The 24,981-nt window shown below is 35.4% G+C and overlaps 1 protein-coding gene across 5 annotated transcripts in view; it reads right to left on the bottom strand.

Moving 5' to 3' along the window:
• Window positions 1-24,981, bottom strand: part of LOC139964576 (epidermal growth factor receptor-like) — a 168,327-nt gene that overhangs the window by 25,784 nt on the left and 117,562 nt on the right. For all 5 annotated transcript variants that reach the window (XM_071966281.1, XM_071966278.1, XM_071966280.1 and 2 more), the window contains 10 exons: window positions 14,199-14,343; window positions 11,142-11,229; window positions 9,690-9,835; window positions 5,428-5,509; window positions 4,585-4,677; window positions 3,759-3,896; window positions 3,507-3,611; window positions 2,818-3,107; window positions 1,891-2,020; window positions 304-333 (listed from right to left, as the gene is read on the bottom strand). In XM_071966281.1, coding sequence (XP_071822382.1) covers window positions 304-333; window positions 1,891-2,020; window positions 2,818-3,107; window positions 3,507-3,611; window positions 3,759-3,896; window positions 4,585-4,677; window positions 5,428-5,509; window positions 9,690-9,835; window positions 11,142-11,229; window positions 14,199-14,343 — 1,247 coding nt within the window. The remainder of the gene's footprint in view (window positions 1-303; window positions 334-1,890; window positions 2,021-2,817; window positions 3,108-3,506; window positions 3,612-3,758; window positions 3,897-4,584; window positions 4,678-5,427; window positions 5,510-9,689; window positions 9,836-11,141; window positions 11,230-14,198; window positions 14,344-24,981) is intronic.

The following is a 24,981-nucleotide window of genomic DNA, read 5'->3' as shown; positions in this document are numbered from 1 at the left end:
AAAAGTACTAGTAACATACTTGGATGAAATAGTACTCCTACTCGGTACTTGGATCCTGAACTGATGCATTCGGTACTTAGGTTATCAAAGGGAGTAATTTGACTATGGTACTTGTTACTCGGAACCTCAGTACTCAGAAGTACTTGGATAAAAGAACTTGACAACAACACTGGAATTAAAAAACGTCTACTGATGATGAACCGTTTTTCACATCTCTTAGTTTCTTGGTTATGTAGTTTAGTGTGTTATGCTATGTGTGTTATGACTAGGTTGCTTATCTAATTATCAGGATAATATACTTACATCTCTCTCTTCATCAAGGTTGTTCATTGGCTGTAAGAATTAAACATAGGGAAAATACAAGGTAAATACACATACTTCATGAAAAAAGAAGGTCAAATATGCATACTTATACTGATATTTCATTATTATACTTACATTGTAAAGATTCCATCCAAGGTTAAACTATGCAATTATTTATTATCATAGTTTAATTGTCTTAATTATTAAACCAAACTGTTGACAGTCACAACTTCTTTATGGACAACTTCATACATATGTTGCATAAACACAGAACAACAATTGTTCATAAGGTGATCATTATAAAGTTACATGTAGTTCCTCCTGATTTTACAAGTAAGCAGTATTAGTGAACAATACCAAACACTTGGCTGTTCAATGAAGTCAATGAAGTCATCATTAGCCACATAAGCCAAGGATGATTTGAAGGAATCTGTACATAAATTGTATAATACTTTTCTGGATTTGTTATCAAACTCAGTGAATGTATTCAATTGAACAATCAGATAACATTATTGAAGAAAAACAAATGTTAACCTATAGATTATTGCTATCAATGAGATACTGCAGGTTCCAGCGTAACAGACACTGCAGAGTCCAGCTAAACAGATACTGCAGAGTCCAGCTAAACAGATACTGCAGGGTTCAAGCTAAACAGATACTGCAGGATCCAGCTATACAGATACTGCAGGGTCCAGCTAAACAGATACTGCAGAGTCCAGCTAAACAGACACTGCAGAGTCCAGCAAAACAGATACTGCAGGGTCCAGCTAAACAGATACTGCAGGGTTCAGCTAAACTGCAGGGTCCAACTAAACAGATACTGCAGGGTCCAGCTAAACAGATACTGCAGGGTCCAGCTAAACATATAATGCAGGCTTCAATCCAAACAGATACTGCAGGGTCCAGCTAAACAGATACTACAGGGTCCAGCTAAACAGATACTGCAGGGTCCAGCTAAACAGATACTACAGGGTTCAAGCTAACAGATACTGCAGGGTTCAACGTACTGCAGGGTCCCTGCTAAACAGATACTTCAGGGTTCAAGCTAAACAGATACTGCAGGGTCCAGCTAAACAGGTACTCCAGGTTCCAGCTAAACAGATACTGCAGGGCTCAACCTACTGCAGGGTCCCCGCTAAAACAGATACTACAGGCTCTAGTTAAACAGATACTGCAGGGTCCAGCTAAACCAATACTAAAGGGTCAAAGCTAAACAGATACTGCAGGGTCCAGCTAAACAGGTACTCCAGGTTCAAGCTAAACAGATACTGCAGGGCTCAACCTACTGCAGGGTCCCCGCTAAACAGATACTACAGGCTCTAGTTAAACAGATACTGCAGGGTCCAGCTAAACCAATACTAAAGGGTCAAAGCTAAACAGATACTGCAGGGTCCAGCTAAACAGGTACTGCAGGGTTCAATGTAAACAGATACTTATATATATTTATATATACTTATATACACACACATATATATATATATATAAATATATATATATATAAATATATATATATATATATATATATATATATATTTACTATATACTTATATATATACTTATATATATAAACTTATATGGGGTACTTACGATGTTACTAGTATAGTCCACGTACACCATCTCCTGTTTACTGACCCGGTATATCAGAAAACAAATGATCATAATAACAGCGATGAGTAACACAGCCCCTGCCACTATGATTACTGCCAGGCTCTGGGGGCTGAAATTGGGTATCAAGAGGACACCAAAGAATATTATAAAGGATAAAACTAGCACAAAGAATTCATACCTTTACAAATGATTCAATGTTCCAGACATGCAGAAAAATTTAAACTATTACAAAAAATTTCACTTATGGTAAATGAAGTCCTTAAAAAGTCTATAAGTAAAAATTGTTTTGTCATTTTTTTCTGTGTTTGTTAGGTTAGTGATGCACTGTTGTATAACCTGGAGACCTCACACAGTCTATAAGTACAAATGTTTTGTCATTTTTTCTGTGTTTGTTAGGTTAGTGATGCACTGTTCCTGGAGACCTCACACAGTCTATAAGTACAAATGTTTTGTCATTTTTTCTGTGTTTGTTAGGTTAGTGATGCACTGTTCCTGGAGACCTCGCTCAGTCTATAAGTACAAATGTTTTGTCATTTTTTCTGTGTTTGTTAGGTTAGTGATGCACTGTTCCTGGAGACCTCGCTCAGTCTATAAGTACAAATGTTTTGTCATTTTTTCTGTGTTTGTTAGGTTAGTGATGCACTGTTCCTGGAGACCTCGCTCAGTCTATAACTACAATTGTTTTGTCATTTTTTCTGTGTTTGTTAGGTTAGTGATGCACTGTTCCTGGAGACCTCACACAGTCTATAAGTACAAATGTTTTGTCATTTTTTCTGTGTTTGTTAGGTTAGTGATGCACTGTTCCTGGAGACCTCACACAGTCTATAAGTACAAATGTTTTGTCATTTTTTCTGTGTTTGTTAGGTTAGTGATGCACTGCTCCTGGAGACCTCTTAGTAAACTTACGTTTTGTTAGTAGTTCTGGTATCAGTTGTCCCTTTAGACATGCATGTTCGATTTTCATCTTCAACCCAACCGTTGTCACATTTCTCCTTGCAAGCACCAGACTGATTGATATGCCTGCACTCATGACATCCAGAACTGGTATCATCACTGCAACCCCCTCTGCATTGTAAATGGCATTGATTACATCTCTTGTCTGTACGAGCATAGTGACCTTCAGGACACACAGCCACACACATCCGTGGCTCAGTCTGAAATGGGTGACTGACAGGACAGTCACTTACACAAGTCGTCTGCAGACAAGAGACAGACATATTATACTGTAAAGAAAAGTCTTTATGAGAGATGACAAATAAACCTCAAACTAATGCACCTGGCCTGCAGATAAGAAACAGATATATTATATTGTAAAGAAGTTTCTTCATCAGGAATGATTAATTCTTCTACCTTGAATACAACAATGCATTCTGTAATCCTGTATCTAAGTAGACAGACAGACAGAGTTTAGTTGGTAATGACTGATTCTTCATACTATGAATTTCAACTAATTCATTGTAAACTTTTTCGCGCCAATACAATTTCATCATTGTTATTGATTTAAAAATCAAAATACACTGATTTAATATGCATAACTTATCCAAAATGTTCAACATATGCTGTTATAGTTCGGTTGCATAAATGTCTCTAATTACCGTGTTGGTCTCTTCTTCAAAGATTGAGAGCGAAGAACATTCTATGCATTCTTGGTTGCTGCCACCGCTACACTCATCACACTCGGGATGACAGTCCTTGCAACTCTGTGTATGAATGAACCAACATGATGATGCAATCTGTGTATATTTTCTGTAATTCAGATGGGTCTTGAAAATACTGAATATGAATGCTGAAGTTCTTAACATGGCTAACAAAGTATCAAGCTCTCACAAGTATTAAAAATGGCTTACATTGTTAGAATCGGCATATTCTCCTTTTTCACAAGAAGATATGCAGTACTTCCCACGTGTATAATTGCGACAAGCCTTGCACCAGCCAGGACCAGACCCTATACATCCTTCACACAGTGGGTCACACTTTTTGCAAATCTGAAAAGAAAGAGTATAAAATTGAGAAAAGTGTCACTTTAAATACTGAACCACACTTGCATTGTAATGCAGGACCTTTAAATACTCTCATATGAGAAATGTTAATTCAATTGAATTAAATGATCAAAGGTTAGTAGGTGCATGACATGCTTTACTCAACCAGACAGTATGAGTCTTGCACACTGTAACCCTGATTGGTGACTGTCACCTGAGACTATGGGACTAAAAGCTGAATGACAAGACAAATAATGGGTGCAAATGGCACCATTTATTATAAAAAGTAGCTATGTATGCTAGCATACTGAATGTAAATCTATTGTCTGGCTTAGTGTTGAATTACACATCCTAGTTTTAATAAATAACATACATAGATACTACAATGTGTTTAATTACATATTCTAGCTTAACATACATAGGTACTACACTGTGTTTAATTACATATTCTAGTTATAACAACTAACATACATAGGTATCACTGTGTTTAGTTACATATTCAAATAATGACTAACAGCATACATAGATACTACTATAACTATGTGCTTAATTACATATCCTAGTAATAACAAACAGCATACATTGGTACAGTATTTATTGACTTATAATCACATATTACGCCAGTAATTCCAACATTAGCTTCATTCAGCAACAAAACCAAATACTAGAATCACAAGAATTTAATTTTACATACCATTGTCTCTGACAGCAAATTGGATTCACTAAAGGGGATGCGGTCTGAAAAGAAATCATCTGGGCACGGATCATCTTCAGGATAGCACCTGATCTGAAGTCACAGAAAGAACACCAACAATGCTTAACATCATCAGAGATCACAATAAACAAACATGGTATGAATGATCACCAGGATCTGAAGTCACAGAAAGAACACCAACAATGCTTAACATCATCAGAGATCACAATAAACAAACATGGTATGAATGATCACCAGGATCTGAAGTCACAGAAAGAACACCAACAATGCTTAACATCATCAGAGATCACAATAAACAAACATGGTATGAATGATCACCAGGATCTGAAGTCACAGAAAGAACACCAACAATGCTTAACATCATCAGAGATCACAATAAACAAACATGGTATGAATGATCACCAGGATCTGAAGTCACAGAAAGAACACCAACAATGCTTAACATCATCAGAGATCACAATAAACAAACATGGTATGAATGATCACCAGGATCTGAAGTCACAGAAAGAACACCAACAATGCTTAACATCATCAGAGATCACAATAAACAAACATGGTATGAATGATTAAGGAACTTGTTGCACAAATTACCATGTTTCACCATAGCTTTGCCACAACACAAAGTTGTGCTGTGTTGCAATAAACATATGTGGGTTGATGGGGCAGGAGGAGTGGATGGGGTAGGCAGAATTGAAACAGTTTCTTAACAGACTCCCAAGTAAGGAAATATTATGATATGTAGAAATCCTCCAGTCTCCTTAACCATAATGGTCCATTATATTCTCAATTGCAAAGACAATAGAAAGTGAAAGAAAGCCTTACCACAGTTCCATCGATTTCAACCAATGCTTGATGGCAATGATTACATCCATTCGTACCGAGTGTATTCTCTGGTCCAGTGCATCTGGTGGGAAAAAGTTCAACAGCCTTATGTCAGTAGTGCTCTTAGTGCTCACACCAAGTACCAAGGGTACCTGCCCCGCACTGCTTTTACCCAGTTTCAAAATTACTACCCAAGTGCCAGAATATTTAGTTTATTTGTTTGATTGTGAAAGTGATTTCCAACTATCACAGCATTAGCTTGCACTGAACAACACTTTCTAGACACATGGTTAACAGCCTAATTCTAAGTGAATGCTGAAAATCTTTCCAAAACATGTGTGCACAACTTTTGAGTACCCCAACAAAAACTGTAGCAATTTCATCAATTTTGTCACTAACCTAAAAACTATATCCTAATGTTGAAGTACTATTTAGCATGAAAACAGCCTAACCACATCGGCAACTGCCTATAACGTTCACCAAACAGATCACTACACAATGTTATTTCCTAATAAATACATCACCTCACAATTGCATAGGTCAGTAACTAAATCATCATTGAAGCTAAGAATTCAGTTCAGTTTAATCTTAAATTATCACAGTTTTATCTTCATGGGGAGGTACCATGCAGCTTTTTCATTCTAAAGAAGACCAATATTGCCTTGTCTCCCACTAACCAATAAGTAACAGTAAGCTGTTCTTCACTTCATGTTCCCATACGTGCATATTTAGACTAACTCTTGTGTCTATCATGTATTTCTGGGTATCTATCATGTATTTCTAACACTCATGTGCACCATCTGCATATGTTAGGCATTGAATTTAAAATGACCTGGAACTCTCACTCTACAGTGGGAACACGTACCAACCATGGAGGGACATGTGACCTTCTCCCAGGTGCTACTAACATATTATTTATCTCTTTGTCAGTTTGAAGAGATGAGCATTCTGTAGACAACAAATGCTTCTATAACAGACATTTATGGTAAATTTAAAAATAATTGTTTGGTTTGGATGGTGACTTTCTGTCTCATAAATAGCTTACTGTATTTGCATGGACCCTGGCTACTATTCAAACATCTGCTGTCAGAGTCTTATAGATTGCTTACATGGCAGTTACTTCTATCATACCATACCTGCTTGTTTACATGTTTGAGTGCTTCAAGGGACCTTCCATGGTTGGTATGAGTTTTAGTGCATCTCCACATTAACATAATCAGTCCAGGTTAATGGTTATGCCAATGATTTTAGGTAAACTGTTCTATATTTCAAACATCCATTTCTGCATGTTTTAGGTTAACTTATATATTTCACATACCCACTTCTGCATATGTTAGGTAAACTGTATTTCACATACCCATATCTGCAAGTTTTACGTTAACTGTTACATATATCACATACCCATTTCTGAACATGTTAGGTAAACTGTTGTATATTTGAAATACTCATTTCTGTGTTAGGTAAATTATTGTATATCTCACATACCCATTTCTGTATGTGTTAAGTATACAGTTGTACATTTCACACACCCATCTTTGAATGTGTTTGTTAAACTGTTATATATTTCACAGACCCATTTCTACTTGGTTAGGTAAACTGTTATATATTTCACACACCCATTTCTGTATGTGTTAAGTATACAGTTGTATATTGCACAGACACATTTCTGTATGTGTTAAGTATACAGTTGTATATTTCACATACTTATTTCTGTATGTTTTCTATGTTTCTGTATGTTTTCTGTATGTTGTATATCTGAAATACCCAGTTCTTTATGTGTTAAGTATACAGTTGTGTATTGCACAGACCCATTTCTGTATGTGTTAAGTATACAGTTGTATATTTCACAGACCAATTCTGTATGTGTTAAGTATACAGTTGTACATTTCACACACTGTATGTTTTAAATGTATATCTGAAATACCCAGTTCTTTATGTGTTAAGAAAACAGTTGTGTATTGCACAGACCCATTTTTGTATGTTTTAAATAAACAGTTGTATATCTGAAATACCCAGTTCTTTATGTGTTAAGTATACAGTTGTTTATTGCACAGACCCATTTCTGTATGTGTTAAGTATACAGTTGTTTATTGCACAGACCCATTTCTGCATGTGTTCAGTATACAGTTGTTTATTGCACAGACCCATTTCTGCATGTGTTCAGTATACAGTTGTTTATTGCACAGACCCATTTCTGTATGTGTTAAGTATACAGTTGTTTATTGCACAGACCCATTTCTGCATGTGTTCAGTATACAGTTGTTTACTGCACAGACCCATTTCTGTATGTGTTAAGTATACAGTTGTTTATTGCACAGACCCATTTCTGTATGTGTTAAGTATACAGTTGTTTATTGCACAGACCCATTTCTGTATGTGTTCAGTATACAGTTGTTTATTGCACAGACCCATTTCTGTATGTGTTAAGTATACAGTTGTTTATTGCACAGACCCATTTCTGTATGTGTTAAGTATACAGTTGTTTATTGCACAGACCCATTTCTGTATGTGTTAAGTATACAGTTGTATATTCCACATACCCATTTCTGTATGTGTTCAGTATACAGTTGTATATTCCACATACCCATTTCTGTATGTGTTTAGTATACAGTTGTATATTCCACATACCCATTTCTGTATGTGTTAAGTATACAGTTGTATATTCCACAGACCCATTTCTGTATGTGTTAAGTATACAGATGTATATTGCACAGACCCATTTCTGTATGTGTTAAGTATACAGTTGTATATTTTACAGACCCATCTTTGAATGTGTTTGTTAAACTGTTATATATTTCACAGACCCATTTCTACTTGGTTAGGTAAACTGTTATATATTTCACACATCCATTTCTGTATGTTTTAAATGTATATCTGAAATACCCAGTTCTTTATGCGTTAAGAATACAGTTGTGTATTGCACAGACCAATTTCTGTATGTGTTCAGTATACAGTTGTATATTTCACAGACCAATTTCTGTAAGTGTTAAGTATACAGTTGTATATTCCACATATCTATTTCTGTATGTGTTAAGTATACAGTTGTATATTCCACATACCCATTTCTGTATGTGTTAAGCCCGGGTCACATCTGCGCGATTCAACACGCGATTCAACTCGCAATACAATTGAAGGTTGAATCGCGTAGTTAGACACAGGTATCAACTTGTTGCGCAATAAAAGTTGAGCCGTTGATTTGCAATAGAGCAATGTCCTAATCAGCGCAACTTCTTTGAAGCAACTTTTCTGATTCGCGTGATTTTAGTTGCGAGTTGAAACGCGTGTTGAATCGCGCAGATGTGACCCGGGCTTAAAGTATACAGTTGTATATTGCACATACCCATTTCTGTATGTGTTAAGTATACAGTTGTATATTACACATACCCATTTCTGTATGTGTTTAGTATACAGTTGTATATTGCACATACCCATTTCTGTATGTGTTAAGTATACAGTTGTATATTCCACATATCCATTTCTGTATGTGTTAAGTATACAGTTGTATATTACACATACCCATTTCTGTATGTGTTTAGTATACAGTTGTATATTCCACATACCCATTTCTGTATGTGTTAAGTATACAGTTGTATATTCCACATATCCATTTCTGTATGTGTTAAGTATACAGTTGTATATTGCACATACCCATTTCTGTATGTGTTAAGTATACAGTTGTATATTCCACATATCCATTTCTGTATGTGTTAAGTATACAGTTGTATATTACACATACCCATTTCTGTATGTGTTTAGTATACAGTTGTATATTCCACATACCCATTTCTGTATGTGTTAAGTATACAGTTGTATATTCCACATATCCATTTCTGTATGTGTTTAGTATACAGTTGTATATTGCACATACCCATTTCTGTATGTGTTAAGTGTACAGTTGTATATTCCACATATCCATCTGTATGTGTGAAGTATACAGTTGTTTATTGCACAGACCCATTTCTGTATGTGTTAAGTATACAGTTGTTTATTGCACAAACCCATTTCTGTATGTGTTAAGTATACAGTTGTTTATTGCACAGACACATTTCTGTATGTGTTAAGTATACAGTTGTATATTGCACACACCCATTTCTGTATGTGTTAAGTATACAGTTGTTTATTGCACAGACCAATTTCTGTAAGTGTTAAGTATACAGTTGTTTATTGCACAGACACATTTCTGTATGTGTTAAGTATACAGTTGTATATTTCACATACTCATTTCTGTATGTGTTAAGTATACAGTTGTATATTTCACATACCCATCTTTGCAAAGTAGATCACAATCCTGACAGATGTTGTTTTCATCTGGATATCGAGAAGCTGGACATTGCGCTCGACAGAATGGTCCATCTCGGACATTCTTACATTTGAGAGAGTCAACGATAGCAACACAATGGTCTGCCTCCTGAAAAGAAAACAGATAAAAGGGAAGGTTGAAGGCCAATAAAGTAACTGAGAGATTCCAAGTGTTCAGCCACCCACTGTCTTTTGATTACTCAATGTTTGGCTAAAGCCTACTTACACCAAGCACCTGAGATGTGATTTGACTTCCTTTTTTTCTATCTACGTCAGATTCTTTTAATCTTTGCAACATTTTCTTTCTTATGTGGTGATTTTAGCCTAAGCATAATTCTTCTCAATCATGTTACCGGATGGTTTCCAAGTTTTTTGAGTATTTATTCGCATTCAAGACATATAAATCAAGTTGCCTTTATTCCTATATTCATTCATTCCTTTCTCCACAACATCAACACAAAGTAAAGAACAACAGTTTAAACAGTGAGAAAATTATTATGTTATGAAGTGGAATGGTGCTGAAAACCCTGGTTGGCTTTGCATGAACAAAATCACTGAAGACCAATAGTAAATGATAAGTGACCACCAATGCTTATGCAGGGCTCATGGATTACAACTTACACATTACAATGAAAGAAAAGCAAACATTAATAGATTATCGCGGTTCACATCTCATTTTGCTAATTATTTACTTCATCTATAGTATGTAAGCCCAAAGTTTCTTTCATACTTAACTTTTCCGATCCAGTGGTGCGTCTAGAAAAACAAGCCTACAATGTCCTCTTTATATTTTACGTCAGAAGTCACATACTGACATCATGTCACCATGGAGAAGCAGTGTACATGATCAAACTTTAATTCACAAAAAAATTCACTAAATGAGCAATAAAATCGCTTTTTAATGTGTTACCATAAATTTCATGCAAAGTTTACTTTCCAATTCTCACAAAGAACATTATTTCTTCCATTTTCCTCTTATTCAAAGATCTAACTTTGAACTAGCCCTCACAAGAGGTTCAAAACCACAACAACGAAAAATCCACAGATCCAAAAATCACCCTGTTTACCACAATTCACCCTGTTTAATACCCTGTTAGCAATATCTATCATTTAATATCAGTTAAAACCATCTATGTTGAACCAATAATGCCTGGTGGTAACTACATAGTGTTAACTTTACCTATGGTGAACCAAGAACACTTGGTGGTAACTACATGGTGTTAACAATACCAATGGTGCACATTTTACAACTTGTGGTACCAACATGGTAATAGCTATACCTATGTGGTACCAATACCACCTGTGGTGATTACATGGTTCTAGCTATCTCTGTATGACAATATGACAACCAGTGGCAACTACACGGTATCTCATTTAGGTCTGCAGGGGAACATCTTAAGAGGTGTGCAACTTACAGGCCTGTCACATCCAGATCGACATTCACTGTGGCATCTTGCACATATTGTAGGGCCATCAATCTGAGTGCTGTTTTTGGTATACAATCTGTGGATTATTAAGAGAACAAAACATCTTGTCAGCTCCAAGCTAGTCTGGAAGGCTGAACTTAAAATGGTCAGTAATGTAGTTAGGAATTATGTTGACAAGACTGGGGTAGGATTGAGAAGTTTACAGATTTGTTTGCTTACCAAAGCTCCAACAAGTCCATGAAGAGATATATGTTTGTCCCTGCCAGTGCATGTCAAAGTTCAACTTCACATTTATATCACCAATCTCAGCATACATTATCATAGCCCAATGCTGAACCTCAAAACTGTTATAACATGACAGTGGCTTTCCATTCCTTCCAAATATAATAAAGATTTGCAAGTAAGCTTGAGCTTGAAAGCTGGTAAATACTTTTATTACTGATTTGCTTTTTCATTTTGCTATAAGGGTTCCGGCTGGGATGAAGAGATTTTTACCATTACTATTACCATGTTTACATCACATTTTCACTACTTATGACAGTTAATGGGTCTAGGCAAATTAATTATTCTTCCTTCTTGTCTGGCCTCTTGTTTTGTGTATATGTATTATATATTCAAACTTTCTAATGGTATAGTACTTATTTCATGCTTCTTTAGTAACCCTAAAACAGGGGGAAACACATTAAGATATTGTTTTCTCAGTGTCACCACTAGAGGCAACTTTTTCCTTAATAGCCAGATCATTTTTGCTTTGAATGCATAGCTCAAGACTCAAGTCTGTTTCAAGGAACTACCCTTTATTACCCTTACTGTAATCTCAAGTACCAGAAGGATGTCAAGGTGTTCTGCAGCAGCTAAGAAAAACAACTTGTCAATAAACTTGAGAGAGTTCACTGTTAAAGTATGAACCATTTGATACATTTATCTCAGATGGATGTAAACTCATATATGATCAAATAGTTATTTTAATAGGCATACAATATATGTGCCAAAACATATGGACATTAACATACACACAAATGACCTTCTTTCAGAGGAAGGAAACAGCATTGAAACAAAGGTAAAAACCCTCATGTATGAATGTATGGTAACTTTTTGAAGTCATGATAGTGTGAGGAAGTGAGAAATTAGGTCCAAACCCCACCATTCTAATACTCACATATATCTTATAATTCAAATTTCCAGCAGTTCATTTAAATTAAGTTCTTTGTCATATTTGAGTTAAAAAAACCTGAGCATTAAGATTAGCCAATAGGAGGTTGAGGGATGTCCTTAACCAATAGGAGGTTGAGGGATGTCCTTAGCCAATAGGAGGTTGAGGGATGTCCTCAGCCAATAGGAGGTTGAGGGATGTCCTCAGCCAATAGGAGGTTGTGGAATGTCCTTAGCCAATAGGAAGTTGAGGGATGTCATCAGACAATAGGAGGTTGAGGGATGTCCTTAGCCAATAGGAGGTTGAGGGATGTCCTTAGCCAATAGGAGGTTGAGGGATGTCCTCAGCCAATAGGAGGTTGAGGGATGTCCTCAGCCAATAGGAGGTTGAGGGATGTCCTCAGCCAATAGGAGGTTGAGGGATGTCCTCAGCCAATAGAAGGTTGAGGGATGTACTTAGCCAATAGGAGGTTGAGGGATGTCCTTAGCCAATAGGAGGTTGAGGGATGTCCTTAGCCAATAGAAGGTTGAGGGATGTCCTCAGCCAATAGGAGGTTGAGGGATGTCCTCAGCCAATAGGAGGTTGAGGGATGTACTTAGCCAATAGGAGGTTGAGGGATGTCCTTAGCCAATAGGAGGTTGAGGGATGTACTTAGCCAATAGGAGGTTGAGGGATGTCCTCAGACAATAGGTTGAGGGATGTCCTCAGCCAATAGGAGGTTGCGGGATGTCCTTAGCCAATAGGAGGTTGAGGGATGTCCTCAGACAATAGGAGGTTGAGGGATTTCCTCAGCCAATAGGAGGTTGAGGGATGTCCTCAGCCAATAGGAGGTTGAGGGATGTCCTTAGCCAATAGGAGGTTAAGGGATGTCCTCAGCCAATAGGAGGTTGAGGGATGTCCTCAGCCAATAGGAGGTTGAGGGATGTCCTCAGCCAATAGGAGGTTAAGGGATGTCCTCAGCCAATAGGAGGTTAAGGGATGTCCTCAGCCAATAGGAGGTTTAGGGATTTCCTCAGCCAATAGGTTGAGGGATGTCCTTAGCCAATAGGAGGTTAAGGGATGTCCTTAGCCAATAGGAGGTTAAGGGATGTCCTCAGCCAATAGGAGGTTTAGGGATTTCCTCAGCCAATAGGAGGTTGAGGGATGTCCTCAGCCAATAGGAGGTTGAGGGATGTCCTCAGCCAATAGGAGGTTGAGGGATGTCCTTAGCCATTTTTTTAAAATTTTTCCTAAGTACTTTCCTTCACTCATGTAAAGCTGCCAAATTTATGTGTTGTTTGTCTTCCATTTCATTCGTTACTACAAATTGCTATTGATTTTCTGTATTTCCTAAAGTTTCGAATGAACCTGCAAGAGCCGTGTCTTGCACAGGTCGAACAGGACTTTCATTCTGACCATGTATACCTTAGCCAGTGATTAGATGGGTGTGCTTCTTCCCAGTGGCTACCACACCCAGTTGATCAGTTCAGCTGCTTTGTTTTCAGCAGTAAGGAGCTCTTTTAATACTAGTATGAACCTACCTTGAGTTACTATCAGGCCTATCTCATTCACTTAGTTTCTATAATGCACATTATCTCCTTGATATATCATTTCTCAGAGCAAATAAGGCACAGAATAATAAAATGTTTGCTGAACTGGAAATCAAGTGTGTCATATTTATGTGTTCATTGTACCAACAGTGAATTGGTAACTCCTAACATCTTGCTATGTTCGGGCCATTAAATGACAATGAGGGCAAGTTCCCACCCTACCCAACACCCCCAGTACACTCTGATAATATAATACACTACATTTTAAAGAGACAACCATAGTACAACAACAAAAACAATAGAAACACTGAACAAAACAAAAAACTGAACAAACTTTAATAATATAATGGCAGTTATACTCACAGTGTGTTACTGTCAGTATGAGAACAGTCTGGTAGGCATGTATCTTCAAATTGGGCATGAGCACACTTTGCACAGTGGGTCGGGAGTGGACCCCAGCATCCTTGACCTTCCAAACATTCAGAATGACAAACTTTCCCTTCTTGCTCTATTTTCAGGAGGGAAGTAGGGGGGGGGAGGGGAGGAAAAGTATAAGAGAAATATTTTAACCTAACAAAGAAATACCTTTAGAAAAATCTTTGTATTCAAATACAATAGGATATCAAATATATGTGTAATTAATGTTTGGATTCTTCACATTTTTCAATTAATTATATATATATATATATATATATATATATATATATATATATATATAATACAGTTCAGGTATAGTATAGTACAGTACAATTATGAAAATAATGTGTTAAAGCATACATCAGATGCACTAAAATGTTCAAAGAGTCCATAGTAGACAATGTATTCCATTTAAAATGAGTCCAGAATGATTTAAATGTTATCAGATAACAGTTAGTATTAGTTAATTCAATAATGAGAATAAAGATATATCGTTACAAGCATACCATGAGAGCAACTAAGTAGTAAAGACATCAAGACTGTCTTAACTCAATATATTCTTAGTTTGCATATTATACCAAAAGGCCTTGATCCATGCACCAACTAGCACCAACTGATTCATTTTTATGAATGACAGCAGCTATCCCTTCTTTCTCATATTTATAATGATTGTTAGAATCATAGAGTCTCTAACAATACTACAATGTATGAAAACAAAAGGCACTACCACCAAAGAGTTGATAAAATATGTAAAGATACTAAATTTTGTGCTGGTTAACTAGTCACCAGCCCTACCACCCCACTGCCTCCCCCCCCCTTTCCATCACCCAACTGCAAAAAGATTAGAGAAACATGAAATGTATACATGATGATTATTTTGATACGTACACTTGAACCAATGAATATAAGAATCTTAACATCATTCAAATTTCTGGCACTTTCAATACTACTGCACACCTGACTTAGCATATAGAAAGGTTTGTAAGCATCGTAATTAAAAGCGTTAATTAGGTTGGGAATAAAGCTAAGGAAAGGCATAAAGTTTAATACTTGAGAAAAACTTACGAAAACAATTTCCTCTTTAAACTTGATAAACCATACACAAAATTGTTTGTACAACCGTTGAAATAATGGGTGTCAATTAATTACTTAAGGTGTACTTAAGGTGTACTTAAGGTGAACAAAAATGATCAGTTAGCATATTGTTTGATTCAGTGACCTCACACCATCAGTTCATTGTGTGCATTTTTAAAATGCTTCAGTTTCTGATAAACAAGAAATGAGTTTATCTAGTTAATTTTAAAACTAAAGCTATGATAAAAAAATATTTTTCTGTGTAGCCATCTAACTTAGAAGCCAATGGGAAGCCTGTACACTGTTTCCACAATACTTGTAAGAAAAATGCCTTTTATTAAGTACAACCATACAACATACAGCAAAATGACATTTCACAATAAAAATTGCAAACAGTCAGTCCTCCGTTTAACGGACGATTGCATTTTGCAGCATTTGAGAGTGACCAAATTATTATTTGGGTTGTACCAGTCTGAATATTGTGTAACTGTTGAATGCTGCTAGGAATTTATGCAATCTGTTAAATAATTTATGCCAAATGAATAAATTGTCATTATTACTCATGTTGTAGCTAGGTTTTTTGACACAGGGAATAGACAAAGGGGACAGACATATCCCTTTCTGTCTTTAGAATAGAAACCAAATTGTAAGATCATATACTTGTAAATATTGTGGGGTACTTTGCCAACAGACAAAAAGAAGATGGGGTTTGGGAGGGGGACAGGCTTCCCTTCAGCTATGCCATTATTTATAACTTAAATGGTTACTGTTCACTACTAGCTCACACTACAGTACTAGGATACTGTTCACTACTAGCTCACACTACAGTACTAGATTACTGTTCACTACTAGCTCACACTACAGTACTAGGTTACTGTTCACTACTAGCTCACACTACAGTACTAGATTACTGTTCACTACTAGCTCACACTACAGTACTAGGTTACTGTTCACTACTAGCTCACACTACAGTACTAGGTTACTGTTCACTACTAGCTCACACTACAGTACTAGGTTACTGTTCACTACTAGCTCACACTACAGTACTAGGTTACTGTTCACTACTAGCTCACACTACAGTACTAGGTTACTGTTCACTACTAGCTCACACTACAGTACTAGGTTACTGTTCACTACTAGCTCACACTACAGTACTAGGTTACTGTTCACTACTAGCTCACACTACAGTACTAGGTTACTGTTCACTACTTGCTCACACTACAGTACTAGGTTACTGTTCACTACTAGCTCACACTACAGTACTAGGTTTGAAGAAACCTAAATATCTTTCTTTCTGTCCAGCCTAGGAGAAGCCAGTTATTATAGCTAATACCATTTGTGGCAATAACAACTAGGTTCAGCTGATGTAACATGTATTTATTTATTATATGTAAATTAAACTAGGGTTTCATACACTTGCTATAAATAAACAAGGTGTGAGAATGTCTAAACATTTCATATACTCTGTCATATTACCACAAGCTACTAACATATTTTTAGTTTTTTTGTGGCCATCTTGTACATGAACACTTCAAATAGTTGTGAGATAAGACACACTCTGGTCCCATATTTATGGTTTGTGTTTTTTAATTTTGTATCACAAAGAATTTGATAATGCAGTTTCACTCATCGATGAACAGAAGAAGTACAATGGGAGTCTTCTCTGATATTACAAGTCATCTTGAACTGTTGCAGCAAACAGTAACCTACCAAAAAATAGAGCTACAATACCTAATCATGCAATACATGTTCTATATAAAATGATATTTCATATGACAAGGCTTAACAAGATACTCTATAGAAAAACAACAACAATAGTAAGACATATATACACACAGATGGACAAAAGGATGGAAACTTTTACACAAATAACAAGAAAGAGCTGAAGATAACAACATTAACAAGATCTATGACAGATATATGAGAAAGATAGAATACATTAATAAAGCCTTTGGTTCAAAGGCCTACCAACACTGAATGATTCAATGACTGTCCTAAGGGTGACTTTACTCTTCCCAATAAAGTTCAATCTGCTTTCATTTAAATCATCTCAAAAGGCAAATCTCATGAACCCTTATTTTAACTTGCAAGGACTCAAACATGTTCACTGCTAAAGTAACCCTCACTTCGGATCTCAAAATGTTCTATAACCAAAACCGTCTTTTAAGCACCCCATAATGTTCACTGCTAAATTAACCCACACTTGGGATCTCAAAATTTTCTATAAACAGAATCATATTTTATGCACCGAAACATGTTCACTGCTAAAGTAACCCTCACTTGGGATCTAAAATATCCTATAAACAAAACCGTCTTTAAAACACCCAAAAATGTTTACTACTACATAAACACATAGGATCTGAGAATTTTCTCTGAACAACTTATTTTAACATGTAAGTACTCAGCATGTTTACTTTGATGTAAGCACCAAATATGAATCAACAATTACCTATTTGAATCATTGTTTAACAACTGTCAGGAACTGGAATCACTCTCAATGTTTAAATTCAAATATAATAAAAGGACTGAAATAAAAGACAGTCATAAATATTTTAAAGATAAAAATTTGGAATCTCCCACAAGTTCATGGGACAGACTAACAAGCTTCAACAAAAGCTGATCAGATGTAAAGCTAATCAATCAATAGTGAAGAATGGACTAACCAAAAATGTTACCTTATACTCTACATGTTACAATGTTAAATCATGTTACCTAATACACACAACTTCTTCTACATATAACTTGTATTCCTTTTACAATCCTACCAGCACCTCTTCAGAGAACATTGACCATCTACACATCTTTGATATCATTTTGACTTGTAAACTTTCAAAGACTTGTAAAACTTCAAAAGAAACACTTTCGGAGACTTTTAGACCATTTGAAACTTTTTTAAGGTTCGAATATTCCATACTTACTGACTCATTAACTGTTACTGTGGTTACAAAACAATACAAGGATGTCTCATTTGTTCAAGGCATACTAATACAAAAGTGTCCAGGCAAAGAAATGTTTGAATATGGAATCATTGCACTAACTAATCACTCATTATCTTTAATAGTTAAGGTTGGCAGGCAAATCTACTTCCATGTTAATCACATTTGGAATCAACATGGCCTGGAGGTAAGAAGAATTCAGAGAGATGAAGATAAAGAGGATGGTACAAACAGGTTGAACTGACAAAACCAAACAGTACAGTACTTTACAACAGTAACCATTGCAACAATTCACAAAACAGATCAACAGATCAAAATTATAGCTACTGTACAATGTATAAATTAATTTGTTAAAAATACCAAAATTAAAAAGAATAAGTTCACCCAAAGAAGCTTCCAAGTGGTAAAGTACCAGTCACCCGCTTGCTATGACTTGCTACCAAACTTTTTCTTCACGGCGAAGAAAACATAAATTCGGTTATAGACTTGCTAAGCCGTTGCCACCTTGTGAGAGCTGCTCCAGAAGTCCAGGGGTATTTGGGTTGGGGAGGGGGTAGGAATTAAGGGTATGGGGAGGATCAGCAGAGGTATGTTAGAAGTGCAGCACTTGCTTGTCATCCAGATGCACTGTCATTCACGTTACGGGGATTGGGCAATATTAGATGCAGAATAGTTACTACAGATAAGAAGCAAAGTGTCCAAGGGTGGTCTGAGGAACTGAGCAACATTTGATGATGACTACATCGAATCTTTATCAGAAATGATATGGAGGATAACTGAGATCCTGACCATCCTCTCCATAAGTTATTACACCACTCCACGTAGATAGTATACCTTACCTCGTATGCGTACTGAACGCTTTAGACATTCTTTTTTACCGAGGAGTATAAAGCTTTTGAATTGTCACATAACTAGATGATATTTTTATCATATTTTTGTATATATATTTTGCATATTTTTAAGCTGCGGATTCCATTTTATTATGTCTTCATTTTATAATTGATATCAATAAATTTTACTTTACTTTATAGCAGTGATAAGATGTAAACTTCTAATACACAAAATCAAATTTCACAGTTGACCTTTCTATTTGTCATGTAAACTGATTCACCAGATTAAATATTTTTTTAGGGCCCACACATCAGGAGATCTAACAAGTTTAAGACTACTTTCTTCTTTTTTTACTAGATAAGACTTTTAGGGAATGCAATGTAATATGTCTACTCTCAGAGAGCAAGTAAAACTGTCATCAAGGCACTACTTTACATGATTGGCTGAATAAATATCTATCTATCTACATCGTAGTAACCTTCACAAAGATGCCATCTCATTCCCTCACTATTAAAACAAATAGGACGATATCTGTGACCTCTACTTATGCCCTTCCTAACTTTTACTGACATTTGTTTGTGACATAGCATATACCCTTTCACTTTATTGAGCAAATTTTCATTGTCACTTTGGTGTTCAACTTCAAAGTGAGTGATCTGAATCTGCTCATGGTGAGCAAGAGAATTATTAATGCAGAAACAAACACGGATCAAATATTATTCTTTTGAGGAAAATATTTCTCAGAATGAAGATAAGATTTCTGAGATGTTTTCAAATTTTGCAGCCAGTGTTCACTGTTTTGTCTGAATCAACACCTTTTTTTTTTTTTGACCTTTGATTGATATACAACGACTATACAAGTTTTGTGTTAAGTTCATCATTAGGAGGAAATGCATATCAATTGTCAATATTAAAATGGTTGCATACAATGTTGCTCATAACATGTTAAATTATATTGGTCTTCCTTAGATTTACAAATTTAAACCGAGTGACATTTTCTGAAAATATATTCCCCTCACCATTTAGATACCCAGGTACTCCACAAAATACTTGCAACTGTAGACAAGAGGTGATGAAACCTCCTCACCAAATGGCCAGTGAGTGGCATGGTTACTCTGGTAACTATTAATCTACCCATATCCTCACACTGTTTTTCTTCAGGACACCCTTGGACACTTGTTATGTATTCTTATCATTCAAAAGTGCATGTTAAACATCGCCATGGGTTTGGTTAGTCTCAATCCTGCTGCTCTTTTCTATTTTCAAATTTATGACATCGTGCAGGTTACAACAAGATCAGCATTGTTGTACTTCATCACAACAACAACAGTACATGATTTATTGACAGCAGCCATGCATGCAAAAATATGATTCTTGTTAGCTACCAGTTGATGATACACATATGCTTAGGGATTTATCGTCTTCACAAATATAATCATTATGTATGATTAACATTATAATGAAACAAACAACAGACAGACAGACAGGATCAGTTTCCAGAATATCACTCAAATATTGCACTGGGATTAATACAAGGCAGCAAATATAATATTGAAGAGTATTTTAAAGCTGAAAACTATAAAAACAAAAATAACCAGAATGTAATGCTTTTGGCAGTTCTACTTGAAATATCCCAAATTTTCACTATCCTTGTATAGAAAAAAACTCTATTGATGTAAACCACCCTGGGTAATATGGAGATTGCAAACCTTCTAAAGGTCTATCAAATTTTAACGGCACCTGAGAACTGAATCACGATGCCTCAAACATACCCCCCCCCAGCCCCTGGCCCCTTCCTCTAACCTCCATCAAACTATCTATGAGGAGATTTCCTGCTTGGTAATTGGACAATCAACTGCATCAACCTCATAGCTTCTAAACAGCTCTCAAACTGTTTGCAAACACCACTTTGGAATAACAAAGACGATCAAGTTTTATGGGACACATGGCTGTGTAGGATACCAGGTTCACATATTCACAAGCTTCTATTTCACTTTCATCATATCACTTAAGTCAAATGGCCACCATCTTTGTTCAAATTAATAATCTTGGAATGTAATCAATTCTCCCATGTGTGCCTATCAGTGATGAAACTTTGACCAAGCATGACACAGGACAGACAAATGAATTCAAAGTCACACATCGGTCACTTTGAATTACAAGGCAAACACAAAACACTGGCTACCCTACTGACAAGTCAAAATACATCATAGATACATCAATGAAAACTAAAGTGTTATTGCATTCATTTTAAGAGACTTTTATGCCCCCTCATGTGTGTCCTAGTTCCCTTATCCATATCAAATTTGGATGACGTGCGAGAAGCTATCATGGTAGAGAACTTTACTTATCTGTAAAGATGAACATTTCATATTCAGTTTTTCATGAAGTTGTAGCATTAGAATACAAAAGAATTGACTTTGAAGTTGTTTATGTAAGTTCTGCGATAAACTTTGATTATATATTATTTTAATATTCATTCATTCGGACCTATTAGTAAGGTCAAGTTTGATGACAAGTGCCCAGTGACACAAGCAGGTCTTGCTTTCATTTTGGTTTGTCTTTCTTAGTGTGACACCTAATGATTGTAGAGAGTATGGGTATTGATTGTAGTGCTAATCTGCTTCATGTCATTCTAAATACAGAACAGCAAATTTTGATGAGAATTTTTTCCTCCATATTTTTTCTACATTTAAACTTTTTATATTTTTATATTTTGTCAATGATTTTCAAAATTCTTTCATACTGCTTAAATGATGAAAACTTCAAACTTATGATAGTTTATCACATATATATATTATCACAATTCTATTTAGCAAATGTTCTTTTTGGCAAGCATTTCCTATCAAATTTGTTTTTAACCAATAATCCCCCACAACAATCAATTCTTACTGAAAAGAGAAGTTGTGACTATCATTCTAACACTGGCTAAACTTAAGCCCTTGCTATACAACCATATGTAATCTTTCCAGTAGAAAAAAAAAGTCTATTTTCCAGACACAAATTAGAAAAAGTACAATTTAACATGCAGATAACACTTTAGTTTATTCACCAACCTGACAAACATTAACTCACTTCAAAATGCTATCATGCTGCATGATTAAGAAAAACAAATGTCAATTTACTGACACAGTCATTGTTCATACATCTCAGAAAGACCATGTGTCCAAGAGGAACCATCTTGGAGAGAGAGAGCTCACATATCTATCAATTGCTGCTGCACATTGATTTGGTAAATGAACTGACAAGCTCTATGATAGTCATTTAAAGAGTTCACACTGCTATAACATGTATGTGACATCAGAAACCAACAAGATTATGTATCTATAGACTATTATCATGAAGGATAAATCTCATATGATTTGAAGGTTCCATCGCATGACAGGTATTGAACTATCTTCTAATTTCTGTTATGACAAACATTAATCCCTTGATTGTGTGATTACTTTATCATATGATCACTACAATGATCATGCTTGTCATTCCATTCTCAATGTGCAGCATCTTTAACAGAAGATTCTGCTCAGGATTCCTCTCAACTTCTTTTCTGTGTATTTAGAAGTTCATCCTTTCTGCCAATCATAACTTTTCCACTTTGACGAGTAAAAAAATAACAAACAACACAAGCAAATAAATGATAAAGCCATCGTTAAAAGGAAGTTATCATGAGAAGATGAAGATGGACTGATTTTGCCATATTCAAAAGTTACTTTCTGGAACAATAGGATAAATTAGTTATCCATGTGATATCAAAGTTGCATGGCACATAAATGCCTGACAAAACAGCAATCATAACTGATGAAACATGAACAGGGAGAATTTTTGTTCATATATTTTCTTCCAATCAATATCATATGTTCCTTTAAGCCAACTAGACATTTTGAAACAGCTAATGTCCACTGAAATAATTCCCAACTGTCAGACTTTAAAATTCTGAACATCACATGAGGAACAAATCTTCACTGGTGATTCACAACTTTGCAAGATTGCCAAAGAGGCCCTGCTCTTTTCAGATATTTATGACATGCAATCCTGACAGTTGGAAATTATTTGTGCTTCTTGTGAGTTTAGGTGGTTTCTTTGCTAACTACAACTGTTACCAGTATATTGTTGAACTCTACATTTCAATCTAAATACATTAGCATTAATTTACAGATGATTACAAATGCAACATGCAGGAATGGTACATAACTGTTATTTATTGTTATTGTCATACATTGTAAGTGCACTGCTATATGCTCATTGTTAAATAACACATAATAATAATAGTATTGTAGTTATGTGAATGTCAGTAGTTGTTACTACACTTTAAACTTGTAGCTTATTAAGATTATACTTCTATTACATACTGCCATGATTAAAATTACATGTGCTAAAACACACAACAACAAATATGTTAGTAAACACAAGACGTACACCTTTGTAAAGCCCTTACAATAACTATCAATCTTTAGTTTATAATTTTAAGTTGATAGCAAGTAAACAGGAGGTATTTGAAGTATTAAACATTTATGGACAGTACTATTACTTTGACTCTTCATTTAAACACCAAAATATGATTTAAAGTAAGTATCACTTATCAATCAAGAGATTGAAAATATTCAAAGGAAATCAAGTTTAATTTTCTTTAAATAATGAAGGAAGAATAACACATTTTCAAGATATCATAGAAGTTCATAAAGATTTGAAAAGTAGAGAAGAACACAATGTGCTGTGAAATTAGAAAGAGACAATGGTGCAAATTTATGTGCTTCTCAGAGAAGATTGACTAGTTTACACTAAATTATCAGTATCTGGGCAATTGACCATAATTTAATCTTCATTATAGAAAGAGACAAAAAAAGCTATTATAATTGTAAAATCTCTAATTGCTCTGACAACTTCAAGTTACATAATTTTGAAACAATTTATCTGCAGTTATTCCAACAGAACAAAAAGCATATTATTAAAACATGAGTTCTGTTGACAATTGGCAGCATCAGCCAAACAGTGAGTTTAGGATACTGTAGTGACAAGGAGGAACTAGATCATACTATCCTATAGCTGGCCTTACTCTTTCTTTTGTTGTAGACTATACAGCTTTGGTAAACATCTTTGTCAGATGATGTGTTGAGTTTTAACAATGAATTCTTGTATGTTCTTCTTTCAGAGCTGTTTAGATCTTTGACTGTACAATAAACCACTGTTACCAAATTTATCAAGTTTATTAATCAGGTTAACGAAACATTTTGAGTTGAATTCTGAAGTTACTACCAAATGTATTCCATTGCTTGACGTAAGTACAACCAATTAATATCACATTTTATTTCAACAAGAAATCAAGTCACCACAAAGCAATTGTCAAAGTTTTTAACAGAATATTTAAGCTGTGTCAGATTTGATTTTTACTGTGAATATTTTTGACTTGATCAACCATGATTGTCATAGACAACTGATACACTTTAACCATCCACTAATTAACACTGCCAGTATGTGTCAACATTAGGAGGATGTCTTTTTATGAACTGTGCTTTTATTTTTAACAGAACTCGCAGGGTAGTGAATATACTAGTGATGGGAACAGGTCCCTGTGAATCCAGGGGACTGACCAAAACATTGTTCTCCCTTTTCAATTACATTTTCATTTGAATTAATGATATTTATGTGTATTCATTCATAATCTCATCATTTGGTGATATTCCCTTCTATCTCGCTTCCTGCCCAAGAAAGTTTTGATCGACTGCATTTGTTTACTATTACTGTACATGCACATACTGTATTGTATGGCCTAAGCAACCTTTTAACATTGGGAAGTCTACTTTACACTATTTAAATCCAACAAAACTTGACCTTTGTACTCATGAGTAGCTCATAAGTTGACCAAAATATAGTAGAAATTGTCTTCCATT

The sequence above is a fragment of the Apostichopus japonicus genome, chromosome 23 (assembly GCF_037975245.1).
Source record: "Apostichopus japonicus isolate 1M-3 chromosome 23, ASM3797524v1, whole genome shotgun sequence".
Classification (NCBI taxonomy): Eukaryota; Metazoa; Echinodermata; class Holothuroidea; order Aspidochirotida; family Stichopodidae; genus Apostichopus; species Apostichopus japonicus.
Note: the sequence above shows the minus strand (reverse complement) of the source record. Positions and strands in the feature narration are given on the sequence as shown.